The sequence below is a fragment of the Spodoptera frugiperda genome, chromosome 18 (genome assembly GCF_023101765.2).
Source record: "Spodoptera frugiperda isolate SF20-4 chromosome 18, AGI-APGP_CSIRO_Sfru_2.0, whole genome shotgun sequence".
In the NCBI taxonomy this organism is placed as follows: Eukaryota; Metazoa; Arthropoda; class Insecta; order Lepidoptera; family Noctuidae; genus Spodoptera; species Spodoptera frugiperda.
The window spans coordinates 10,243,723-10,266,770 of record NC_064229.1 but is presented as its reverse complement, the minus strand read 5'-3'; the positions used below and the strand labels follow the sequence as shown (position 1 = coordinate 10,266,770).

General features: G+C 35.5%; 2 protein-coding genes across 3 annotated transcripts in view; one reads left to right on the top strand and one right to left on the bottom strand.

Annotated features, from left to right (window-relative positions):
* The window catches only part of LOC118278058 (putative peptidyl-prolyl cis-trans isomerase dodo), a 37,203-nt gene extending 17,346 nt beyond the window's left edge, over nucleotides 1-19,857 (bottom strand). The window contains exons 1-2 of one of the 2 annotated variants that reach the window (XM_035597120.2): nucleotides 19,666-19,831; nucleotides 18,343-19,346 (exon numbers count right to left, since the gene is read on the bottom strand). In XM_035597120.2, coding sequence (XP_035453013.1) covers nucleotides 18,872-19,345 — 474 coding nt within the window. In that variant the 5' untranslated portion in view covers nucleotide 19,346; nucleotides 19,666-19,831 and the 3' untranslated portion in view covers nucleotides 18,343-18,871. Of the gene's footprint in view, nucleotides 1-18,342; nucleotides 19,347-19,665 lie in introns of those variants that run through there. The other variant, XM_050700257.1, reaches the window with a different exon arrangement.
* LOC118278057 (uncharacterized) lies at nucleotides 1,289-18,288 on the top strand. The gene is made up of 2 exons (XM_035597118.2): nucleotides 1,289-1,435; nucleotides 17,009-18,288. The coding sequence occupies exon 2, from the start codon at nucleotides 17,013-17,015 to the stop codon at nucleotides 18,030-18,032; it is 1,020 nt and encodes a 339-aa protein (XP_035453011.1). The 5' UTR covers nucleotides 1,289-1,435; nucleotides 17,009-17,012; the 3' UTR covers nucleotides 18,033-18,288.
* Nucleotides 19,858-23,048: the final 3,191 nt, after the last annotated feature.

Genomic DNA, 23,048 nt, shown 5'->3' with positions numbered 1-23,048 from the left:
TTGGAGCTACGGACTACCTAGCGGGTTTACCGGGGCTCCAGCTCAAAAAGCAGGAGTAGGAATGGGGTGGTTTTAAGTCAGTAAGAGTCTGACACTCTCTCTCGCCTCACCCAAGGCGAGAGAAGAAATTGGATGATTTTCCTCCCTCAAAAAAGGACTGACTTTGTTTCGGAGCGAAGCCGCTGATAAAAGCTAGGTGATGGCTGACAGCATAATTATCATAGAGTATAATATATACGGGCTGAAGTGTTATAACCTTTACTTTCTCGGAAAAGCAGACTGCAATAAACAACTACGCTTTAAAATCTAATAATGCATCACTAATAAACTTTTTCTCTAGCATTATGACAATGAAATCAAACGAACAACGAGTAATATGAAACTAATTTACTTTTTACTTTTCAATTGTACTTATTAAGTTATTTGCATTACGTATCTTGACTTCTCCCAGGCGGTATTTTTATTATAAAGTAATCCAATAGTTTTATTAAGAAATTCTTTATAAAATGATTATGAGACATGAATTAATGATACGAGCTAGTTTTTCATAGCATTAATTTAAGAATAGATAGTCTAGATTATAAAAAGATTTAGTACGATAAACACGCACTTTCTGAAAAGCATTTTTCTCTCACTCTCCGGGGAAATGTCGGGCAAATAATGCCAAAGCAAATTTATTACTAAAACAAAGGATTTCCAACTTTAAATTAGCATCAATAGCGACGGTAACATAATATCCTTTTCCAGAAAAAAGTCCTATGCTAAAGTAAATTGTTTAATCTTGGAATCGCAAATGTTTAAAAGCAGATATTTTGGCGGCAATCTCGATTTGCCTTGGTTGACTGTCAAAAACATTTTTACCTTACCCACAATAAGATAGCTAAGATTCTCCAACATTTTCGGTTTACGATGCGTAAAAATATCTTTCTTCATTACAAAAGCACAAAGGGGCAAAGCATTTACTTTAATTGGCTTGCAAGCAAGACGAGCGTATCTGTATTATAAAACAGCGTAGCTACATTTTTCTGATGACACAACAATTTAATCTAATAAATTGACAATTAAGTATTTTGATTCAAGTACGTACTTAATTATTAAATACTTAAGAATGTTAAAACTTGAAATTAAGTAAAAAGTCATTATCCTCCATTTTGATTAATGTATAAAAATAATCACTGAATAAAACATGCTATTTTCGGCTAAACATTGAAATAAAAAAAGAAAATCTCTTGTAAACTTCTTTTGCGTACGCTACGGGCGCGAGTCAACTGGCACAGAGTATAAAAGGCGCGCATACGAAGCAGGCCACATCACAACCAGTCCAAGTGTCAGCCGGTAAACAAGTTTGTTTATTATCTATGGATCTGTGATTGTTACAGTGATTCGTTTTCATTTTTATTTAACATTTTGTTATGCAGTGATCGAATTACAAAAGGTAAGTTTCGAAAATTCAAATTTATAAAAGTTTACTCCCAATATTTTTGATTTTTTTGAAGTGTCACATAAGTTTAGGAAGTTATTAATACATTTTTATCTATTATTGGATTTTCTCCCACTTAATTATCGTGAGGGTTTTCACTTAAACTTATTTTTACAAGTGTACTTGTGACTACGATCGGAAAAAATATGATTCGATTATCATTTATCGATTTCTTATTTGTAAAAATGTATTTATTATTTCGAATAGATATAGGAAAATAGATAGTGAGTCAAAGAAACTTTATGAAAGAATATTTAATATGATAAATAAGTATTATTTAAAGATACATATTAGTTTATTTGTTCTGTTCATCATTGTTTAAAAGCGATGAATAGAAATGAAACAAACACAATACAATTGCTGATATGCAGTTACGAATTAAAATCACTAATATGGTAAAACGCCATCATTCGATCCTAGTTCATTACTAAATATCTACTTCTAATATTACGTTAAATTATTAGTACGGTCCCCAGGCTGTGTAAAGGACTCCTGAAATGATGACCACCTCTCCCTGCCTTGTACCATTTGCCATCATACCTCTGTATGCATTTATAACCAGTGAAATACATTTAACAATTCTAAAATATCGTTTTCTATCGTCTAAAATATAAAGTGAACCTTGCTCCTCGCAGTACCAATGTACTGTTAATTGGTTATATTGCCGAGAACTTTTCAAAAGAAAAAGTCATTAATATATTTCACGACGCGGGTATCGAACTTAGGTACAGGAACGTTGGGCTACGCCTGTGAAGGTTTCCATCGTTTTTGTCTACAAATACAAGTACATATACTCGAACTAGTTTGTATAATAATATTGCACAAAATCGCTTCACTATTTTAACTATTTACCACACATCATACCTAAAGTAGACTATCCTTTTGTTCGGGAATGTTTTATCACAGATGTAGGTACTTTTTTAAGTGCGGAGAATCATCCAATGACTTTTCTCGCCTTGGGCGAAGCAAGAGGGAGTGTCAGACTCTTACTGAATAAGAACCACCCCGTTCCTATTCTTGCTTTTCGAGCCGGAGCCCCGATAAACCCACCTAGTGGGTTTATCGGGGCTCCGGCTGTTCGCAGTTCGGGAGATGTACCTACCTAAATGTGAACAAGCAGAACACCATATTAACACTGCTCTATAATATCACATAAAAAGTAACACTTGTTTAGTGCGGGAATCGAACACACATAAACGACTATTCTGATAGCCGACCGCACCGTCAACTAATATGAATATTACGCACCATTTTTGAGAGCGTAAAATCTTCCAATGTCTTTTCCCGTTTAGGGTGAGGTGAGAGGGAGTGTCAGACTCTTACTGACTAAAAACCACATCGTCCATACTCCTGCTTTTCGGAGCGGAGCCCCGGTAACCCGCAGCTCCGGGTATATTAGTTACCTACACCTTATATTTTCTTGCACAATAATCTCTATCATCAATAGCGTGTGACAATCCACTGCTAAACTATGAGCCTCCTCTACATAAGAGGCATTTGCCCTACTGTAGGTAATTTTGACTCAAATTCCATAACGAATTTCAGAATTCAGAACAAATACTATATTTGTTTTTCATTGATAGTTGTAAAAGTTTGACTGAGACTTATCCTGTAGGGTCAAAGAAACCTGATCTTAGGTACCTTATTTTCATGGTACCATAAGATCGGGTATGATCATAGTATAAAAAGTTCGAGTTTATCAGAGAACAGTGTTCCAAGGAAAATTAATTAGATCCTTAGGTGGCCTTTACGAAACCCGCGGCATGACAAATGGTGGCCAATGCAACTATTCTACTATGTAGTCAACACACCATACACCTTATTTCATAGAATTAAAACAAACTGTCTCTTAGTACTTTATGGAGATCCGGAGCTGCGGACCACCTAGCGGGTTTACCGGGGCTCCACCTCGAAAAGCAGGAGTAGAAACGGGGTTGTTTTTAGTCAGTAAGAGTCTGACACTCAACTTCGCGTCGCCCTGGCGAGAGAAGTCATTGAATGATTTGCTCCCCTTAAAGAAAAATATTCTAAGGAACTTCTATGAGTAATAATATCAGCTTGTAAATAGTGTTGTCCGTCAGTCACACACTCACTCAGTTGCCGATATAGGAAGAGTCTTACGTTGGCATTGTAAATTCGAATAAGTATTACATTGTATCAAAATATTCCGACGGGTTCATAATCTCTCATTATATTTACGTTATGTTATTTTTAAACAAACATGTTTTTATTGTCTTGTGGGAACATTATTGTCGAGTATAGTTGACCATTTTGTTTGGAGCAGATTTATTTATCAATAAAGTAAAATAAAAATCTTATGTTTAATACAATGTTTCTTATCATATTGCATCCATTTTTAAGTAGAGAAATCAATTCAAATATTTGTTTATTAACAGACTTCAAAAAAGAAGGAGGTTCTCTATTTGATCTGTATGTATGTGTTGATGCGCGATAATCTCACAATTGGCCGAACAGATTGTAATACGGTTTTAGTATTGTTACTGACTTCAGGAGCAAGTTTTAGTATTTAACTGACTTCAAAAAGTAGTAGGTTTAAGTTGTAGTTTACTGAAAGTTATTTCTAATTTTAGGAACTGTTGCTCATATACAGTTGTACATTTTAAGAGAATGAATCAGAAATTAATAAAGTTGCAGTTTCTACCTTACACCTAAGTCGTCTCAATTCAAAATTTCCAACAGAAAGTTTCTAAGTAACGCGGAAATCTCTGATTAAATTAACTTCAAAATATTATAAAAGTGAACCATTGGAAACCTTTTACCTCCAACTTTGACCTTTCGAAAGAAAAGCGCGGAAGTAGTTCTCAATTTTTTTTATAAGTCACAGATAAATAAGATCGGAGTCGTAGACATCATATTTTCGCGGTAGACGAACACAAGAAAATATACATTTTGATATAATTTTCGTATTTATGACTTGTCTATGGCTTCCCTTTATCCGCCCACACAACTATCATAGATTGTAAAACAGACTATTATGTTTATACATATGTATGTCAAACAAAAATTAAAGTATTGATCTCTTGTAAAGGGTAAAGTTAAATGAACGGAAAAAAACTTTCTTATAATGGCTACATACACAATGAAACTGCACAGTTGAATTGTAGAGAGTGTAGGCTATATGGACCTTTCATTTTGATATTTTTTTTTGATGATGGGGGAGACCATCAGAATTTTGCATAGCTTTAAAAAACTAGGAGTGTTGGGATTTTTAACCTTACAAAACCACCGCGGTGGCCACCCTCAACACCTGTTAGGGGCACCGAGTCCTCTTAGTAGACCTGCTCCGGAGCCCCATGGTACAACGCTATTAAAGTCCCCACTCTATGCGCCCGTAAACCTACAATTTAACTCAACTATACAGTTCGACTGTACAGTTAAAATTACACAGTTAAATTGTAGTGTGTGTAGCATGCATTATGTATATCCACTTACTGTATGCTGTATTTTGTTTGTCTAACTCCGAGATCTAATAAGATGCACTCATTGTTGTTTAGTTCCAATTATAAACCAATTAGTTTCTTGGATAATTGAAAAACAATAAACAGTGTATTATACGATTTCAATATCTCCTGAAACAATATATTTTCATTAAGAATTATGAATTGCATTGTTTCTACCAACAAACGAACTTTCACAATTATAATATTTAGTGTGATAAAGCTAAGGTTCTATTGAAATTGAATTAAAAGAAATAACTATCTCCGCGTAATATTTAAATTAATTTTATAGAAAAACTTCCTAGTTCATTTAGGCGTATTTTAGAGCTCTTTTCAATCAGAATTTTAGTGATGTTTTCAGGTTTAAATCGAATCTCTTCTTTTGTTGTGTTCGACAAAAGGATTGTCCGCCATATTTATTATTTTCATACTGATGGATGACAAAGAGCTTTTCCGGCTGCACAATGCACTTTACCACAAAAGTGTAGTATTCTTTTGAACCAAAACAATGCTTTGGCCTCTCAATCCACTATTTTGATGGATAAAGCTACCCACACATGCACAACATGACCTAAAACTAAAACAAAAAAAGTCAAACAGAAAAAAAGAATGAATGGGATCAATAAAGCATAAATCAAATTTAGAATTCATAGAACACGTATTGTTTTAACATTATTCACTGAATTTTTTGTCGTAAAATTTTCTAATGGTGGGTAGTTGAAAGTTTTTGAAGAAAAATATTGAATAACGGTATCAGTGTGTTTAAAGTTTTCTGTGTTTTTTCGAATCAACCTACACTTTTGGTGTTTCTTTCCTATGAAATATTCTTTGTAGTTTTAAGGTCTTTAAATAGGTATATTTATGACGTGGTTTAATGCAAGAAATATGATATCAATAGTATCAAATAACACTATCATTTGCATAACACGAATATACCACATCATACGCTCGCCAGAAGTCCCTGTTGGGCGCCAATAGCGTCCAATACTTAGCCACATGATATCTACTTCTAACTAAAGAAGAAAATATACAAAAATCTACCTATACCTACCTATGCTAAATACAAACAGTAAGCTACTTTTTTCGTTTATTCATAAAATATCTCATAACATAATATATAAATACATACAAAAATCGCCAAACTGTGTGCCAGTTTGTTGGCACTAATGGCGATTTTTTAAATAGTTAGCTAAACCAAATCGGAACGGTATTCGAAAACAACGGTTTGTGTTTTGAGTTCGATGTTATGATGCGGTCGCAGAATTCGTAATATTACGCCTGAGAATTTCGCATAAGAAATTCTTAAAGCAACGATAAACATAAACGACATTACGCAACATTGTGGTTGTTATTTTTAAAGTTATAGAAATTTTAATTGACATATGGTGAAGGAACATCGAGAGGAAATCTGGACTCAGGGTGGTTTTCCACCAGAGATGTGCTACGTTGCTGTGGATGCGTTTGGCTTCCACCAATCATATTCATTGGTACACATAGCTTAGCACTAGTGGAAACGGGTTCAACTCAGATATGTTTTTATACGGAAAGATGCGTGCTATGGCGAAAAATTGCTAAAAAGTACATTGAATATGCGCACATTTTATTTATCCTTTCTAGAAATAAAAAGGTATTTATTGTTAGTTTCGAAGTTTGTTAAGTTTTGAGTTTTTATTGCAAAAAGAAAGTGAAAAAATCATCGATTTAATACAAGAACAGTTTAATAACACAACAAAATCTCCTTTTCAAGTCAATCAACGAAGAAATTGGTCTTTATCTCAAGTCCAGCTATCAAAATAGATGAAGTTTAACATTAACTGAGTTAGTGGCGTCTCCATCTTATCCTGTGGAGTCTAGTGGTTACTCAGGGGTCTCTCTATTGACTTTGCAACGGACAGACAGATCTACACTTCACCTGAGAGAGTGTTACGTAACGTAACGTGGCAGAATGTCCTTTTATTTTTCAAACAATTAGGGAATGTGTTATTATTGATGTTGTTGTTGATTCTGTGTCTCGTTATAAGTAGTGTTATTGAGTAGTGTTATGTTATTTTTGGTTATTAACAGTTACTTGGGGTTGTGCTTTGGTTCGGTGTAAGCTAATATTCTTTTGTTTGTTTAGTTTCAGAGCTACAATATGTCTGAAATGTAAACGTTTGTATACTATGTATTTTTTTACACTTATTGGATTACTTCGTTTAGTGTACAAAACTTATTTCCAATTTACACTCAAGTAGATAGTATTATTTCTTATTATGGATGGACGTACATACGTACATTACATTCTATCTAATAAGATCTACATCAAAACATTAGTTCATTAAATTAACTAAAATAATCGCTTGTTATAAATACGAAATATTTGTTACTATAACTTTGCCCAATAAATAGTATTTATTAAATGCCATAACAAAGTTTATAAATAAGTAAATATTTAGGTATATTTTCCACATATACCTACTGAGAAATGGGGATCTCATTCATTCATTCATAGTTGAGACGGTTCTCTATAAAAGATAGACAACATCTTATAAAAATATAAAATCACACTAATATTATAAATGTGAAAGTTTGTTTGTTTGTCCGTCAATCACGATGAAACTACTGAACGGATTTTGATGAAATTTGGTATACAGACAGGGTATGAGCTGACTTGGGTGATAGGATACTTTATATCCCACAGAAACACGGGCGAAGCCTCTGGCAGAAACTAGTGCAGAATAAAGCTTTTGAGTAAGAAAATCTTAAAGATAGATACAAGATAAGAAGATATTTATTTAGCGTTGATTATGAAGTAGATAAACGCAAAGACTTTATTTCTCATTTTATTTCTTAATGTTGACATTTATGCACTTAAACGCTTCCTTGGAAAGTAAATAAAAGTCTCACAAAGATTAATCCTTTAAATGCTATTTGCATCTTAGTATAAAAAATGTGAATGAAAGACACGATTTAATTTTAAAATAGGAGGTTCAAGTGCTGCTTTTGTTGTCTTTAAATGACATTAACATTGCACAATTTTATTAAAATAGAGGTGTTTTTTAAAGTGTGACTTTACAATCCTTCTTTAACAAAAAGTAAAAATGTTTATGAGATATCAATATATAAATAACCAAATTCCAAATGATCTAAGTGGATTTTCAGTTCGTATACTAGATATACGAAATGGAGGATCGAATTAGCGGGCACACTAAATTCCAGATCCCGTGCTACAACTGGGAAATTTCCAAAAAATTAAAATACCTTAATTAATTCTTTGACTGAACCGGGAACCGAACTTGAGACCATTTGCTCCTTGAAACGACACGTACTGTGAGGAGGTTTCTATTTCTGGAGCCCTAACCACCGGTAGCTTGGCTCATGCTACCGCTACCGATAGGCTTCCATTTTACCTATATGTTATTTTATTTTGTTTGTATTTTACAAGCAATTTTTAAAAACTACGTAATTTTAGAGAATTTTAAATACAAAGTACCAATACAATATTATAAAGACAAAAATGTCTTTAATTATAGCATAAATATGTAACAGACTTTTGTCTTTGACTGTATGTAGTACAGTCATGCGCCTCACTTTGTAACCTGGGTCCAATTACTTACGTACGGAGCTTAGTTACGACGAGAAATAATTTAAAAAAGAAAATGTTTCCCGACTGTATTCGCTTCTATCCGTATTATACCAGAGTTATTTTGTGTCAAAGATAATACAATTATACGTATACGAGTGTTTCGTTAGTCTAGTGATTAATGTAATGGGTTTAGCATAAATATATTAAAAATAAAACGTTGCCTCACTAGGACATTTTCTTGTGTTGTGGGTGCGTTTACAATCACTATGTCACGCGTGATATACGCATACACATAGATTTGGATCAATAATTCATTGATCAACCAAAGATTTGTTCAAGTCGGAAATTGAATCTGTGATCGTTTGAATTGAATCTCTGCGGATGAGATGCGGGGTTCCGGCTCGAAAAGCAGGAGAAGTCATTGCATGATTTTCCCCCGCAAAAAAGGCTCACGTACATTAATGGAGAAAAGCCTACAGTCAGTAGGCTGCATGACGTGACCAAGTCTGCGCTAGCTTCTCATGATAAAGAGTCCCTCTGTGACTCGAAACTAGTTGAGCATTTCTCTATTCATGCACGCGAGTAACCCGTAATTTTTTAGTTAGTTACTCCGTTATCAGAAATCACAACTAAACCGTGATTTTTACTAATAAATTCACAAATTTTTAACAGTGCAAAAGCACCCTTACAACTCCTACCTAGCCCGAGTTATCATGCGATTACCCAAGTAACTCAATACAGGTGCAGGCGAGCCCTTACACAACTGCTAACTGATCTTATTTCACATCTACCACTATTTTATAGTCAGAGGTCAAAGGGCAAGCGGATAAAGGATGTAATTCAATCGATTAAGGTTTTAAATCGATTGATTAAAATGTGTTGCAGATTTTTGCACAAATATTAGACACGTATTTTTTATTCTGTCGTATAAGATAACAAAACTCAGATAAAACGAATCAAAGTTTAGGAGTATAAAATGCGCCTAGAAGTGACGTCACGCATCATTTCAAATCAATACATCGTTGAAAGTTAGAATTGTTTCCGTAAGACAAAAAAATACGTGTCCAATGTTTTAAAATAATCTACAAGATGGACATTAAAATAAAATTAGTCATCTACCCTATTGAAGTCATTAATTTCGAATATAACGATTGAACACCCACCTATGTCATAACTACGATAAAAGTGATATGGACATATTTGCTCGAAATAGCACTACAATTAAATTCAAATTAATATATTCATTTATTAGAAAAGTACAATTTCCTTGTAGCTGTAACCTTTAACAGAATTAGAAATAATATGAATTAAAACCGAGAAAATAATTTATCGAATTTCGTTAGTTGTTATACAAAAATAGAGGTTTTGTAACCCAATACCTCGGTACGTGGGTACCTATTATATATAGATATAGCATAAATTAATAACGGTGCTCCAAAGATAACTAGACATCCATCGAACGTTCGATATTAACTAAGTATTACTATTGATAATTCGAACTTGTTAATATGCAACGCCACACCTTTTATCCCCGAAGGGGTAGGCAGAGGTGCACACTACGGCACGAACAGTGGGTGAAACGTGAATGCGTACTGAAAAGCATAGTAGCTTATTTTTTGATGAAACGTAAGATTGATGCCAACCGAATAATTTTCATATTGAATGTTTTATTATAACTTTCGTGAGACATACTAAATTAACTATTATGATATCGGCTAACTCGGCTAAGAGGAACTCGACTAGTTTCAAGCCATGCTAGAGGCTCATGTTCATGAGCAGCATTCCGCGACACACGACGCGGCAATTGTCGCGCTGCTCCTCACAGTAGTGAAACTAGTCGAGTTCCTCGTCAAACAGTTACTTGAGTAAGCCGATAACATAATAATTAACATATTGAATGTGTATGAAAATATAATATTTATAACATAAGCGCAAAAAATTGGTTTGAAGAAATCCTACACTAATCAAAAATAATTTTCATTCAATTTCTGAAAATTGTATAGTTTACGTCTCTTTCAAATTATGTATATTGTATAGTGTACTTCTATTTCAAATTACACCTACAGTTTTTTTACAGCCCACCTGTATATAGTTTTGATGGCATATTGATTTACAAATTCTCATTATATTTCTAATGTTCACTCCGATCTTTTATTACAGCAGTAAATGTGAATATTGCTCAGTTTTAACACTTTATTATTGCTACTGAAACCTGAATACATATTACAAATAGACTATTAGGTACTGATGATAAACAGTCTGTTTTATTATTTCATTTAACTATTTTTCTATTCATTGATTAATTAAGTGCTTGTAAATTTAATTTTATTGACCGTAATAAACAATTGGCGTGGTTGTTGAGCAAATGGCTGCGGTGCAACGGGTAGTGGATTCAGTCTTCTCACGGAGCAACTTTTTGTGTGATTTTTACAATATTGTTTCGGGTCTAGGTGTCTTGTGCGTGTAAAATTGTATGTTTGTAATCGCACCTACGATACAGGAAAGTCCTTAGGTGGGAAAATTTCTATTTTTTATGAAAGAAAAATATAAAAAGGGGCCTTTTTCTAAAGTGAAAATTGGAGTAGCAGAAGTAGATGGTTCTACTTGATGATGCCTTTATATAGAACTCATAACCATACATAAGTGAAGATATCTTTTCTATCACAGAAGTATTTTACCTTCTAAATTAATGCAGTAGCTTCAAAAGGGAATAAAAATATTGACAAATTAACATTATATTACACGTAAATGTTCCAGGTTACATTGCTAGGTAGACTGGCAAATACACACAGGCACACTTAAACCAGTAACTTATTGTCGGTAGAAATGCTCGTACACAAATAAATAATACAAGTAATTAACACGGAACCGTAGCCAATAATCTAAGCTAATAATCTCTTCGTAAAATGTAAGAAATATCGGTTCATGTTAACTTAGGGTACTTAGATTATTATGTCGTGGTGGCCCGGATGTTTAAGATGTCCTCCTCTTATGCATGATGGGCGCAGGTTCGAAACCTACCAACGGCAAGTACCAATGTGACTTTTCCTGAGTTAAATGTACTTTCTAAGATTATTTAGACACCACTGACAAACGGTGAAGGAAAACGTCGTGAGGAAACCTGGGCTTATAATTTCTAATGAAATCGCCAACCCGCATTGAGGAAGCGTGATGATTAATGCCTGTGACAGTGGACTATATCTCCTTGTATGTCAGTCTTTACATACAAGGAGTAGAGTTAGTTCCTACCGACGTAGCTTTAAACAGAGAAGAGTGGAAGGAGGGAGGCCTTTGCCCTGCAGTGTGTCGATCATGGCTGAAATTGAATTGAATTGACGTATGAAAAGATGATAATTGGACAAACTTTTTTTATGTTAACCTTGAAATTATCTTTACCTATCCCAAGGCGTGATAAAAGATCACAATTACTACCTATAGATATTAAGATCCGTTTCCAAGAACGGACATAAAATACGTAGCTATATTATTATTTTGATATGACGTGTAACACGAGTAGGGTCAGTTTAGGGCCCGTAATCCGGTATTTGTTACCGCCCACTGCCTTATAGCTTGTAGTACTTCCGAAAATACCTGAAGTATGCAGTTAAAGTGTGTATTAGTGATTAATAACAATTGAAATGGTTAATTAACTTTTTCTACAAAAGTAAGTAAATGGTTTGGTACGCGATCAATTGTCTTGTTCGCGAAATTTTACAACGCCTCTACCGGTCACCTGTGAAACTAAAATTTGCCATACAGAAAATTTACGTCGTCGCTAGCGACTATCGTCAAATACTATTGCTTCAAACTCATGGTAGGGGTATTGGACGCGGTGCCGTCACGTTTTTGTTTATAATGTCGGTAACAGAAACAAAACGATTCACATGCACGTAGGACATAGCCGCCGCGTCACACCGCATCGCATTGAACTCGCGTGTCACCGCACCGCTTCGCGTTCGCTTCTAGATCTCTCACGAATTTTGCAAGGAAAAATATGTAATTTTATTTTCTTTTCTAAAACACGGTGTACAGTATAAGTTGATCTCCAAATATGTAAAGTTTCAGTTAAATGAAAGGTCTCTTTACACTGGAAAATGTATTGTGTCGCCACCTGCCCATAAGATCTTGAGCGTATACATTTTTAAACAATTGTTTTAAAGCTTTTAAGTTGATGTTTAATGCGTTTGAAATTAAAATATATGAGGCGTCGTATTTTTAGAAAATTGTGAGGCAGGTTACGTATTTAGTGTTGTTTTTTATGGTATAAGCCGGTAAACGAGCAGACGGATCACATGATGGTAAGCAATCGCCGCCGCCTATGGACACCCGAAACACCAGTGGCGTTACATGTGCGTTGCCTTGCCTTTTCCCACACTGTTGTGTAGATTTTCTTAAAATGAAATCCGATTGATGAATAAAATGGTCTTTTAATCAAGTATTTTGTTCAGAAATAACACAAAATTTCTAGACAGAAACAATGAATATCATAACATAGGATTAATATAAACTACAAATTCAGTTGTAAACTTTGAAATCAATTCAGTGGTTTTAGAGATGACGTCATTAAGTCATAAACATATGACGTACAAGTTGTAACTTGTCACTAAGACAGGTCAAGGACCTTTATAGTTCGTAGCAAATTCGTAGCACCTTCGCTACGTATTCCGTAGCGAAGTCTACACACGGGCTACGGTGCTACACGCTATAGTCGTAGAGAGTCAATTCACAATAATATTTTTTTGATCCAATCACGATATTCTTCCGTAGGCGTTGTTGTAGCCGCGTAGTTTGAATGGCTACGGCGTAGCTTATATTAAGATTAGATGGTCAGTGTTAAATTACTTATGAATTGCGTAGGTTATAGTAAATAGAAAAAGAAAATACTATTTAATCACGTTTTAAGAAAATGAAAATTCAATACTCTCACATACCAAAATAGACTAGTGATTTATCTAATTTAAGATCTTTAAGTACATACAGACTTTCAATGCAATATAAACAGATTTTAAAGCGTGGAAGAGCCATGCTTCCGTACGAATGGGCCGGCTCGACCGAGTGCTACCACGACCGAGCAGAAAACCGACGTGAAACAAAGCTCGCGTTGTGTTTCGTTGTGTGAGTGACCCTATTACCCCCTTCTAAATCTTCTCTTTCTCTCAACTCAACTCCCCTCATAAATTCTTAACCCCTAAGGGTTGGCAAGGCACTTGTAACGCCTCTGGTGTTTCGGGTATCCATAGACGGCGGCGAACTGATGGTGATCAACCGATTAGGTGATCGGTCTGCTCGTTTACCGGCTTATACCATAAAAATAAAAGAAACTTATGAAATATGTATTATTTTTCTATAATACATTATGTAAGATCCGTTTATGTCAATCGGTATACGCTTCGATAATTATAACGACATAATATCGTTAAAGAAATAATTGTGAGTGAATCCCATTCATTTATTTGACGTAACAGTATTTATCAGAAAATATATCATAACATATCGTGGTGTATAGTAAACCTGTTTATCTATGTATTTCTTTCGTGAATGAACTTGTTTCATGAATACCTATTGTGTTAAGCTAAGGATAAATTTTCCTGAGCTGCGGACTACCGGGTTTACCGGGGCTCCGGTTCGAAAAGCAGGAGTAGGAACGGGGTTATTTTTAGTCAGTAAGAGTCTGACACTCCCTCTCGTTTCGCCCAAAGCGGGAGAAGTCATTGGATGACATTCCCCTTAAAAAAGGGGATAAATATCTCACTATATGTATCAAAGATATTGTCAAGCGAAGCTTAACATAGATCCACGTGTCCACAGCAAGGTTTATATTGCCAGACATGTCGACCAAAGTCCGGCGACGTCGCGCTACTTCATCCAACGTCGCTGGCGACACGAGTCGCAGGACATTTGTCCCCTAGTGTATCCTTGGTTTTAAACATAGTATAATAAAAAAGTAATTACTTTACTTGCTCCAAGTTAGAATCCAGAACCATCAGTCACGCATGTGAACATAACTTAAAGAAGAATTATAGTTCAATGATTGAGTGACAACCCTACTTATGACAATAAAGGACTTTCAGACAAAAATCTCAGGCGGTGCGGTTTACTTTCAAGAATCCGACTTTGTTATAGGACTTTAAATTAAGTCAATCAATTTGTTTAGTTTATATGATCACTAGCTGTCGTAGCATCAAAGGAACAACGTAACGTACCTAACGTATTTTAATACACTCTCTAGTCTAGTCTACCAATTATAGGTACATATAACTCTCTATATACAAAAATAATACCATAATAACACTCTGTCACGACGTCAAAGAAAAACAAACCAACAAACACACATTCGCGTTCATAATTTTAGTAAGGCATGATAATAATAATGTGAAGTAAAGAAAACTTTAAGAGGTATTCATTACATACATAGTATGTGCTTTATTCTACTTCATTATCGCCTTTCTCTTTAGCATAAAAAACGGTAACTTCAGTAGTGTATTACTATAACCTTTGATATTTTTAATGGTCTCATTAGGGCGTCACATTGATATTTTAAACGGGCTCGCTTACTTATACCTAGTAAAAAACAATCATCCCGAACAACATTACATATTAACTTCATCACTGCAAAGTATACTCCTACTGACCTAAGACTAAAACCGCGCGTTCGTCGTCCGTTCGTGTGAAGCTCCATAACCCCACTCCGCGGTATATAGGCTGACTAATGTCTTTACTGCTGCTCTGCCGCGAGCTAATCTTGTATCGCCGTATCAACCGCTTTGTAACCGTAAAAGCTTCGTTTGATGACCTATTTCTCTATGGTTTATGTGAATGATGGTGTAAGTAATGCGTTTAGTGTAGGATAGAGGATTTTTGTAGAACATGTTTTCTTTTTTTGAAGGGGGAAAATCATCCAATGACTTCTCCTGCTTTGGGCGAGGTGAGAGGGAGTGTCAGACTCTTACTGATTAAAAACCTCCCCGTTCCTACTCCTGCTTTTCGAGCCGGAAACTCGCAATGTTGTCTGTAGCCCCGGTGGCTGTGGCGGTCTGTCATGCCAGGTAGACTGCAGCTCCGGATTAGACATCAGCCCAACTGCGCCCTATCTGTGGTCTGTTTCTGGTCGGTTGGCGAGCTGCCCTTGCTCTCGCCGTCCGCAGACCCGCATTGTGGAACATGATAGGGTTTGAAGTAGGTAAAAAGCTTTAGGTCTGGAAGTTATGTTCTATGTTCAGTATTAAAAGCCTTATGACTGATAGGTAATATGATGATTAGAAAACACAAGGAATCTTTTATTTTATTATTAGATTTATAGGGTGTTTGTTTTACTAAAATAAGTAGGTACAGTCACTTTTCATAAGTTGCGTAATAACAGGTGTGCCCATTGCCATTAGGTACGCGTACCATTACTGACATTATACGAACTATCGAGTAATTTGATATTCTCGTAGGTAAATAACTCGAAGTTGAAACTTAATTATGTAATTAATCTTTCAGAAAACCTTTAAAATAGTGATTACATAATCTATGAAGTTACTTTTTCAGAAGGCTACCGCCTTTTTTTAAAGTTCATAAAATCCCTGGGGTACCTAGTACCTAGGAATATTTCTGTAATACCTATTTTACAATATGAACTTGACTATTAATTTTGAAAAATATATTTGGAATATTTAATTTTGATAACATTGTAAGCCCAGGTTCTTTTTGAATGTATTGAAAACTAAATTTAAAATTATTTCACGTAGGATTTGGTGGGATTCGAAAATTTTGGTATCACATAATAAGTAAAAAATTTTTAAAATTGCGAATCTGTGCAGGTCTTATTAAAAGTATTTGTTACGCAAATAAAAGTACATGTCTAATATTTTTAAATAATCTACATGACGGACATTAAATTTAAAAAACGTCACCCAGCCTATTTAGAAATATATCATAGATCTCTAAATGTGCAAAATAAGTTCATACCAAAATTCAATTTATATTTCCATTTCAATCAAAAACCTTAGCATTTCGAAAACGCACATTATTTATAAAAACAATAAAATATAGCTTTCTAAAATATTTTTCACGAAATTCTTTAAATAAACAAACTGTCTGATCGTATGTGCGAGTCAATATTGTTTATCCCGATTTAAATTTTAAATATGTAAGCAAACTAGCGTCTAGACATGTCTGACCGTCTACTTGCGAATTTAATATTATGTATTAACAATGTATCACGTCTTCTAGGTACCTACTATCTAAAGGGATAGGCAGAGGTACACGTATAGAAAGTACCTACAATCCATTTTACACCAGTTATGCATTGTAATAGGAGTGAGTTCGTTACCTTAGACCGGGTGTAATTTCAGATTCTGTGCTAGTTAAGAATAAAAAAAAGAACTTTACCTAAACTGGGAATTGAACCCGAGACCCTTGCCCGACTGTCGCACTTACGATCATTCTGGTCACGAGGCAGCTGTGTTTAGATATAAGTAAAATATTAATATCGAAATTAACATTATCTTTGTCTCTTTCCAGAACCATGTTGCACCAATGGCTCATCATCACATTCTCGTGGCTCGGCACCGTGCGGCCGCAGTACATCAACAACGGCGCCAACAGCGGCTACATCCTGGACTCCGTCGGCTCCAACGTACAGTACCCCATACCCTACTACTTCAACCTGCCCTCCTCCAGGAACGACTATGAAACCGCTCAGAACATACCTCCAAATATCCCAATCATCCCGTACGAAGACACCCAAGTTGACCTCCCGAGGAAACGACGGGCACCAGAGGAAGAAGAAGAAATCCGAGAGAAACGATGGCTGCCCAACGTGATAGACATGGAACAAAACATGTACGGCCAGGAGGAACTGCCCGGGAACCCGGGCATGAACAGCATCGAAGGAGCCCTCGACGAGAATGGCACCAACCTGCTAAACATCAAGGATAAGAAATACTTCAGCCCTTGGGGCGGCAAGCGAGATAAAGCCAGTATCGAACACATGTGGACTTGGAAGCGAGCCAGTAACATCCGAGAGCCGAGCATGCCCAAACGTGTCCGCTTCAGCCCCTGGGGAGGGAAGCGAAGCGGCCAGATGATCTACAAGCCCGGCTCCAAGAGCTCCAAAATAATCTTCTCCACCACCATACCCGAACTCACGAGAATAGTCTCCAATTACTCACCGAATGGCAATGAACGATTGAATTTCGCTGGATTCCAATTCATCCCGACACTGGACAAGCGACACCCTATAAAGATCTTGGCTCTGAGCACAAAGACCAACGAGAGGACGCTGCGGGAAGCTATGCCCTTCAAGAGCTTTCTAGAGTCTCTGCCTAAAATATTCAAACCTGGACATCCGTATTTGGATGTGAACCTGAAGAAGGATGGCAAGAGGAAGGTTAAGTTCAGCGCGTGGGGAGGCAAGCGGTCGCCGCCCATCATCGGCCCCATCTGGACGCCCGCGCCACAGAACTTCAAGGAGTCCACGTTAGACACCATCCTTCTAATAAGGAACAGTCAGGATAAAGATGATTCGACGTTAAAGGCTTTGTAATATGGATCCGATGTTTTGCTCCCGAACTTTGTATTTGTTGAAGGTCTAATATAGATATAGTTCCGTTATAGTTATGTTAGTGCCATATTTGTAACTGATATTAGAAAAATGTAAAAAAAATTGTAAAGTTCGGGGGTCCCGCGTCCTTGACGACAGGCTGGGGTCGTCAGCGACGCAGTACTGATGTAACTAATGTTAAGACTTTGTTATTCTTATTTACTGCATCTTGTTAGTGAATATATAAAGTATTAAGTTATATGTTGCAACTCATTTCTCCCCAACTCTATGGTGAACAAATAATAAAATGTAGTATGTGAATCAGAAACATATTTATTTTCGTCCTTTTAGTTATAGGCACAGAGGTTGAGAATTGAACGGGCATTACTATACATTTCAATAAACATTGTCTTTTACAATCCGATTGAGTTATTGCAAGTTAATGGAAGTAAGATAATAATTTTAACATTTCTATCACTTCTAGTTGAACTGAAAGACAAATGCCCTGCTAAATATTTCATTATTTAGTCAACAATGATGAATAGCATATTACAAGGTTGTTTGAGTAAACATGTTTACATAATAGCGGAGTAAGTATACCAACAATACTTCTTTTCAAAATTTGAGCAGTACAGAATCAACAATACAGGCTAGACTATTTTATTTTCATAAACAAGTATATTTTTAATATTTCTGAGGTATTTCCAAGGCTTATATAGATCTCATTATTTCCAATAAATCCAAAAAAGAGTTTAAATAGCTAGCATACTAATTTGGTACCATTAAATTGGATTAATATATTTTTGCCAACAAACAGAATAAAAACACAGTAACACTTAAATCTAAGCAGTTCTTAGGATGATATGGACTCCCGAGTCAGTCTCGACGGGCCGGCTGAGCTGTCCCACCTTTAGTTTGAATGCTTCTTCTTCAAATGGAGCCTGCATCTGTCCACGGCCAAACAAGCCCAAGTCTCCTCCACGTTTTGCAGAAGAACAGTCAGAGTACTTAGACGCCAGGTCAGTGAATGTCGCGTCGTTAGCAACAATCTGCTTGCGGTAGCCTTTCAGAAGTTCCAAAGCCTCTTCCTTAGTACGAGTGATGTTTTCTTCTCTCCATGACGACGGACGCCTGCTCTCAGCATGCTTCACTAGCAGATGGCTGCAGCGGATCTCACCAGGGTCGGCAGGCGCCTCCGGCCTCTCCCACTGAGACTTCTTAGTGTACATATTCAAGAAGTAAGTCATACCCGTGGAACGGCTAGTTCTCATCTCCCATCCTTCAGGCAAAGGGGCTTCATTCTCCTGGCTTGACATTCTGCAATAATGTTTTCAATGGTTTTGGTCGGTTTACATAATAATACTAAGACAATGTTCATTGAGAAAGTGCTGATCCAAACCAGTGATTGATATTGTAAAATAAAAGAATTTAGGACGTCAAGATTAACTCTAAACATTAATAAAGTAAATTGAAATAAATTATGTAAGAAATAAACCATTAGTTCACCATAAAATTAGGAGAATGTAGAATGTACAAAGATATACCAACAAATTACAAAATTCTTAAACATAACCTATAAGACTTGATAAATTATAAAAAAAAGTCAAGAATAGACATGAAAATGAGTGAAACTTACCTAAGTAATCGGGCACTGATTGAACTTTAATTTGTTTAAAGGCGAGTCTTGTTTTTACAAGAGAATTACGGGTAAAACAAAAACAGTTTGCCGTTTCACAAAGCGGTCGTTTGACACTTTGACAGGACGCCAATTTTGACAGCTTTTGCTTTTTTAATAGAGATGACTACTTAATTTATGGTTAAATACGTGGCACCTAGTAATCGATTTAAAATTTTAACTATAACTTATCATTTTTCAATCATCAACGTACAATACCACTAACAAATGTACAAGATTCAATACTTTAGTATTTTTCATTACTGATTTAGTCAGTCCACCTCTCTGCTTATTCGAAGAGGTTTGATAGTTGATACGAAGGGTTTTAACCGTAGTCACTTCTTTATACTAACAGATGGCGTTAGTAGCACCCACTATAGGTACCCAAAATAATTTTGAATATTATTGATAAATACTGGGTATTGTATTTATTTACGTTTAGGGATAAATACTTCAGAAAAAACGGACAAATACTCAGTACACATTTTCGCGGTATTTATCAATTTTGACTATTAATCCGAAAAAATCATTTATTAGCTACAATTTTATCTTGTATTTAAAAATAAGTAATTATTTACCTACCAAAAGTAGTATCAATTGAGGATATAACAGGTGGTACGTAAATGTGGATATAACAATGTTTATTTTAATGACAAATATCTACAGGAATACTTACTTATTACCTGGTACTTGGTCTCTTCAAGTTTTAATGTAGTGCAGGTGCAAATAAAGAATTTTAGTTTGAGTTAGGAAGGGAGTCCCATAATTACAATTCATTGCTAAACATTGAACATTAAATTGAATATTGCAAACAATATAAAATACTTTCACCAATAAGCTAAGCTCTGACTGCACAATATGCAACAGAGCGACATCTCTTGTCAGCATTTAAAACTAACAGAGTTTACGTTTCACGACTTTTCTATTGTGTTGAGTTGAAAAGAAAATGTAGAAAGCAAACACTTCGATCCGTTTGCTTAATATTGTAACGTTATAATTACTTATAGATGGCGTTCCTTTGTCTTTATGAAACAAAGGTGGGCTACGTAGCGTTTGCAAATAGAATATTTAATGGAAACAGTAACTTGCCTGTTTTACTTACTTAACGGATGTAGACATTGAATTTGAATTTTGATAGGTACTTACTTACACGTTCCTATATTATTATATATATATTTTTAGGTATAGGTATAGTTGGGCCATAAGAGTGCTTTTACACCAGAGATGTGCTATGCTACAATGCTGTGGATACTTTTGGTTTCCCAATAATATTTATTGGTATACATAGCTTAGAACTGGTGGAATTACATCATCACAGCTATTACATCTTCGTAGGATAGCTACATAGCATATAGTGGAAAAGCACACTAAAATATGAGCGAAACATCCGATAAAAATGAGATTTATGACAGTTCGCACGTTCGTAATGGCCCAACTAAAGTTATTTTTACGTGTAATTATTATAGTCTTACTAACTTCTGCCAGCGGCTTCGCCTGTGTTTCCTTGGGATAAGTATGTGTTATTTTAGACCATAATCTATCCTTGTTCCAAATTTCATCTCGATCCCTTCAGCCGTTTTGACGTGAAGGAGTAACAAACAAAACAAATTTTCGCATTTATAATACTTATTATTAGGTTTATTAAGTCTGAAATGCTTCGGCACGAATGGGCCGACTCGACCGGAGTGATACCTCGGTCTCACAGAGAAACGACGTGAAACAACGTTTGCATTGAGCTACATTGTGTGAGTGAGGTTACCAGTGGCCCAATTACCTTCATCCCTTCCCCTTTCTAATCTCCGATTCCCCAACAGCCCTTAAACTCCCCGAACCCACAAAACTACGCACTTGTAACGTCTTTGGTGTTTCAAGTGCCCAAGGGCGGCGGCGATTGCTTGCCATCGGGTGAACCGTATGCTCATTTACCCGCTTATTCCATAAAAAATAATAACAACTTATCCATCAGTCACGTGCTATTGAGGTGCAATGCAATCGATGCGCATTTGTAACTTACGAATGTGCATTAACAGTTTTATCGATCTGAGCCTGACCTACGATATTATTAGAATTACATGTGTAAATAAATAGATTTCTTCAAATAGATATTTATTATTTGTATACGTGTAGGTGTAGGAAACACACCTTATCTCAGTACTCACTACGTTCCTAGTCAAACACGACCTTTAATAAAACAAGTTAAAAATAAATCTTCAATATATTTTACGAATTCAATTTTATTTTTACGATTCATAAAAGCAATCTGTAGGCATAATAGCCAGTGAGGCATCGTGGCCTTTTGTATGAAATGTTGCATACAAACGTCGGTCTGCCAGGCAATCTGGTTAGCCTGGCAACATTAATTGGACATTCATTAACAGAATACAGTGTTTGTCTCATTTCATTCATCGGTCTGTCCGGTTCGATAGGCTGAATGCCACATTACCTTTGCCATTCATGCGTTTGCGTTTTGTGTGAAAAGTTGAGGTGACATGACGTTTGGTTTTGAATATCGAATTCTCTGCTTGCAATGTTTACAATAACATGTCTGTGAAATTACCTAATTGGCATTGTTTTATAATTGGGAACTTTTCTGAGTTAAAAATAAATTATTTGACTTTTCAGTACAAATTCAGTATTGAAATAATCATATTTTCATTAATTATTTTAACGACAAACTTATTATAAGTTTAATTTAGAGCAATAAGTATGCTATTTGACGCAAAAATTGATGACGTCATAAGGAGGTACGTCCTACAAAAGTCATAGAAAATTATCGTTTATGACATTTCGATAAAAGTATTGAATTTGACTAGTTGGAGACTACCGCATTTTACTTGTAATCTCTTTCGAAATTGAATAGTTTCGTTAACAATTCACGTTGAGCTTATGAACTAAAAACCGGCCAAGTGCGAGTCGGACTCGCTCATGAAGGGTTCCGTAACAGCAAGTAGATGACATAATATAAAAGTTGTAAAATAACTTGGTTTTACATAGTATTTGTATGAACGACAAAGTTATATTTGCGGTTTTTGAAAATATTTTATTTCTTAAAAACTAATAATGATATCTCGTTCAAACCAATTTTCGTTGTTAGTTTCCATTGAAATCTATAGCATATATTTTTTTCAGTTTTCTCACTTCTTATTTTAAAAGTTAGAGGGGGGGGGGACACACATTTTTCCACTTTGGAAGCGTCTAACTTTCAAACGATTGATTTTGACGAAAAGTGGTTTTAGGAACCTTAATGTCTTTTTTAAAGACCTATTCATAGACACCCATCACGGATATGTAAGCTGAAAAAAAATTTTTTTTGAATCAGTTCCATGTATGGAGTGCACCCCTTT

Coding starts and splice junctions, on each gene's coding strand:
- LOC118278057 (XM_035597118.2), top strand. CDS start 17,013: ATGTTGCACCAATGGCTCATCATCACATTCTCGTGGCTCGGCACCGTG.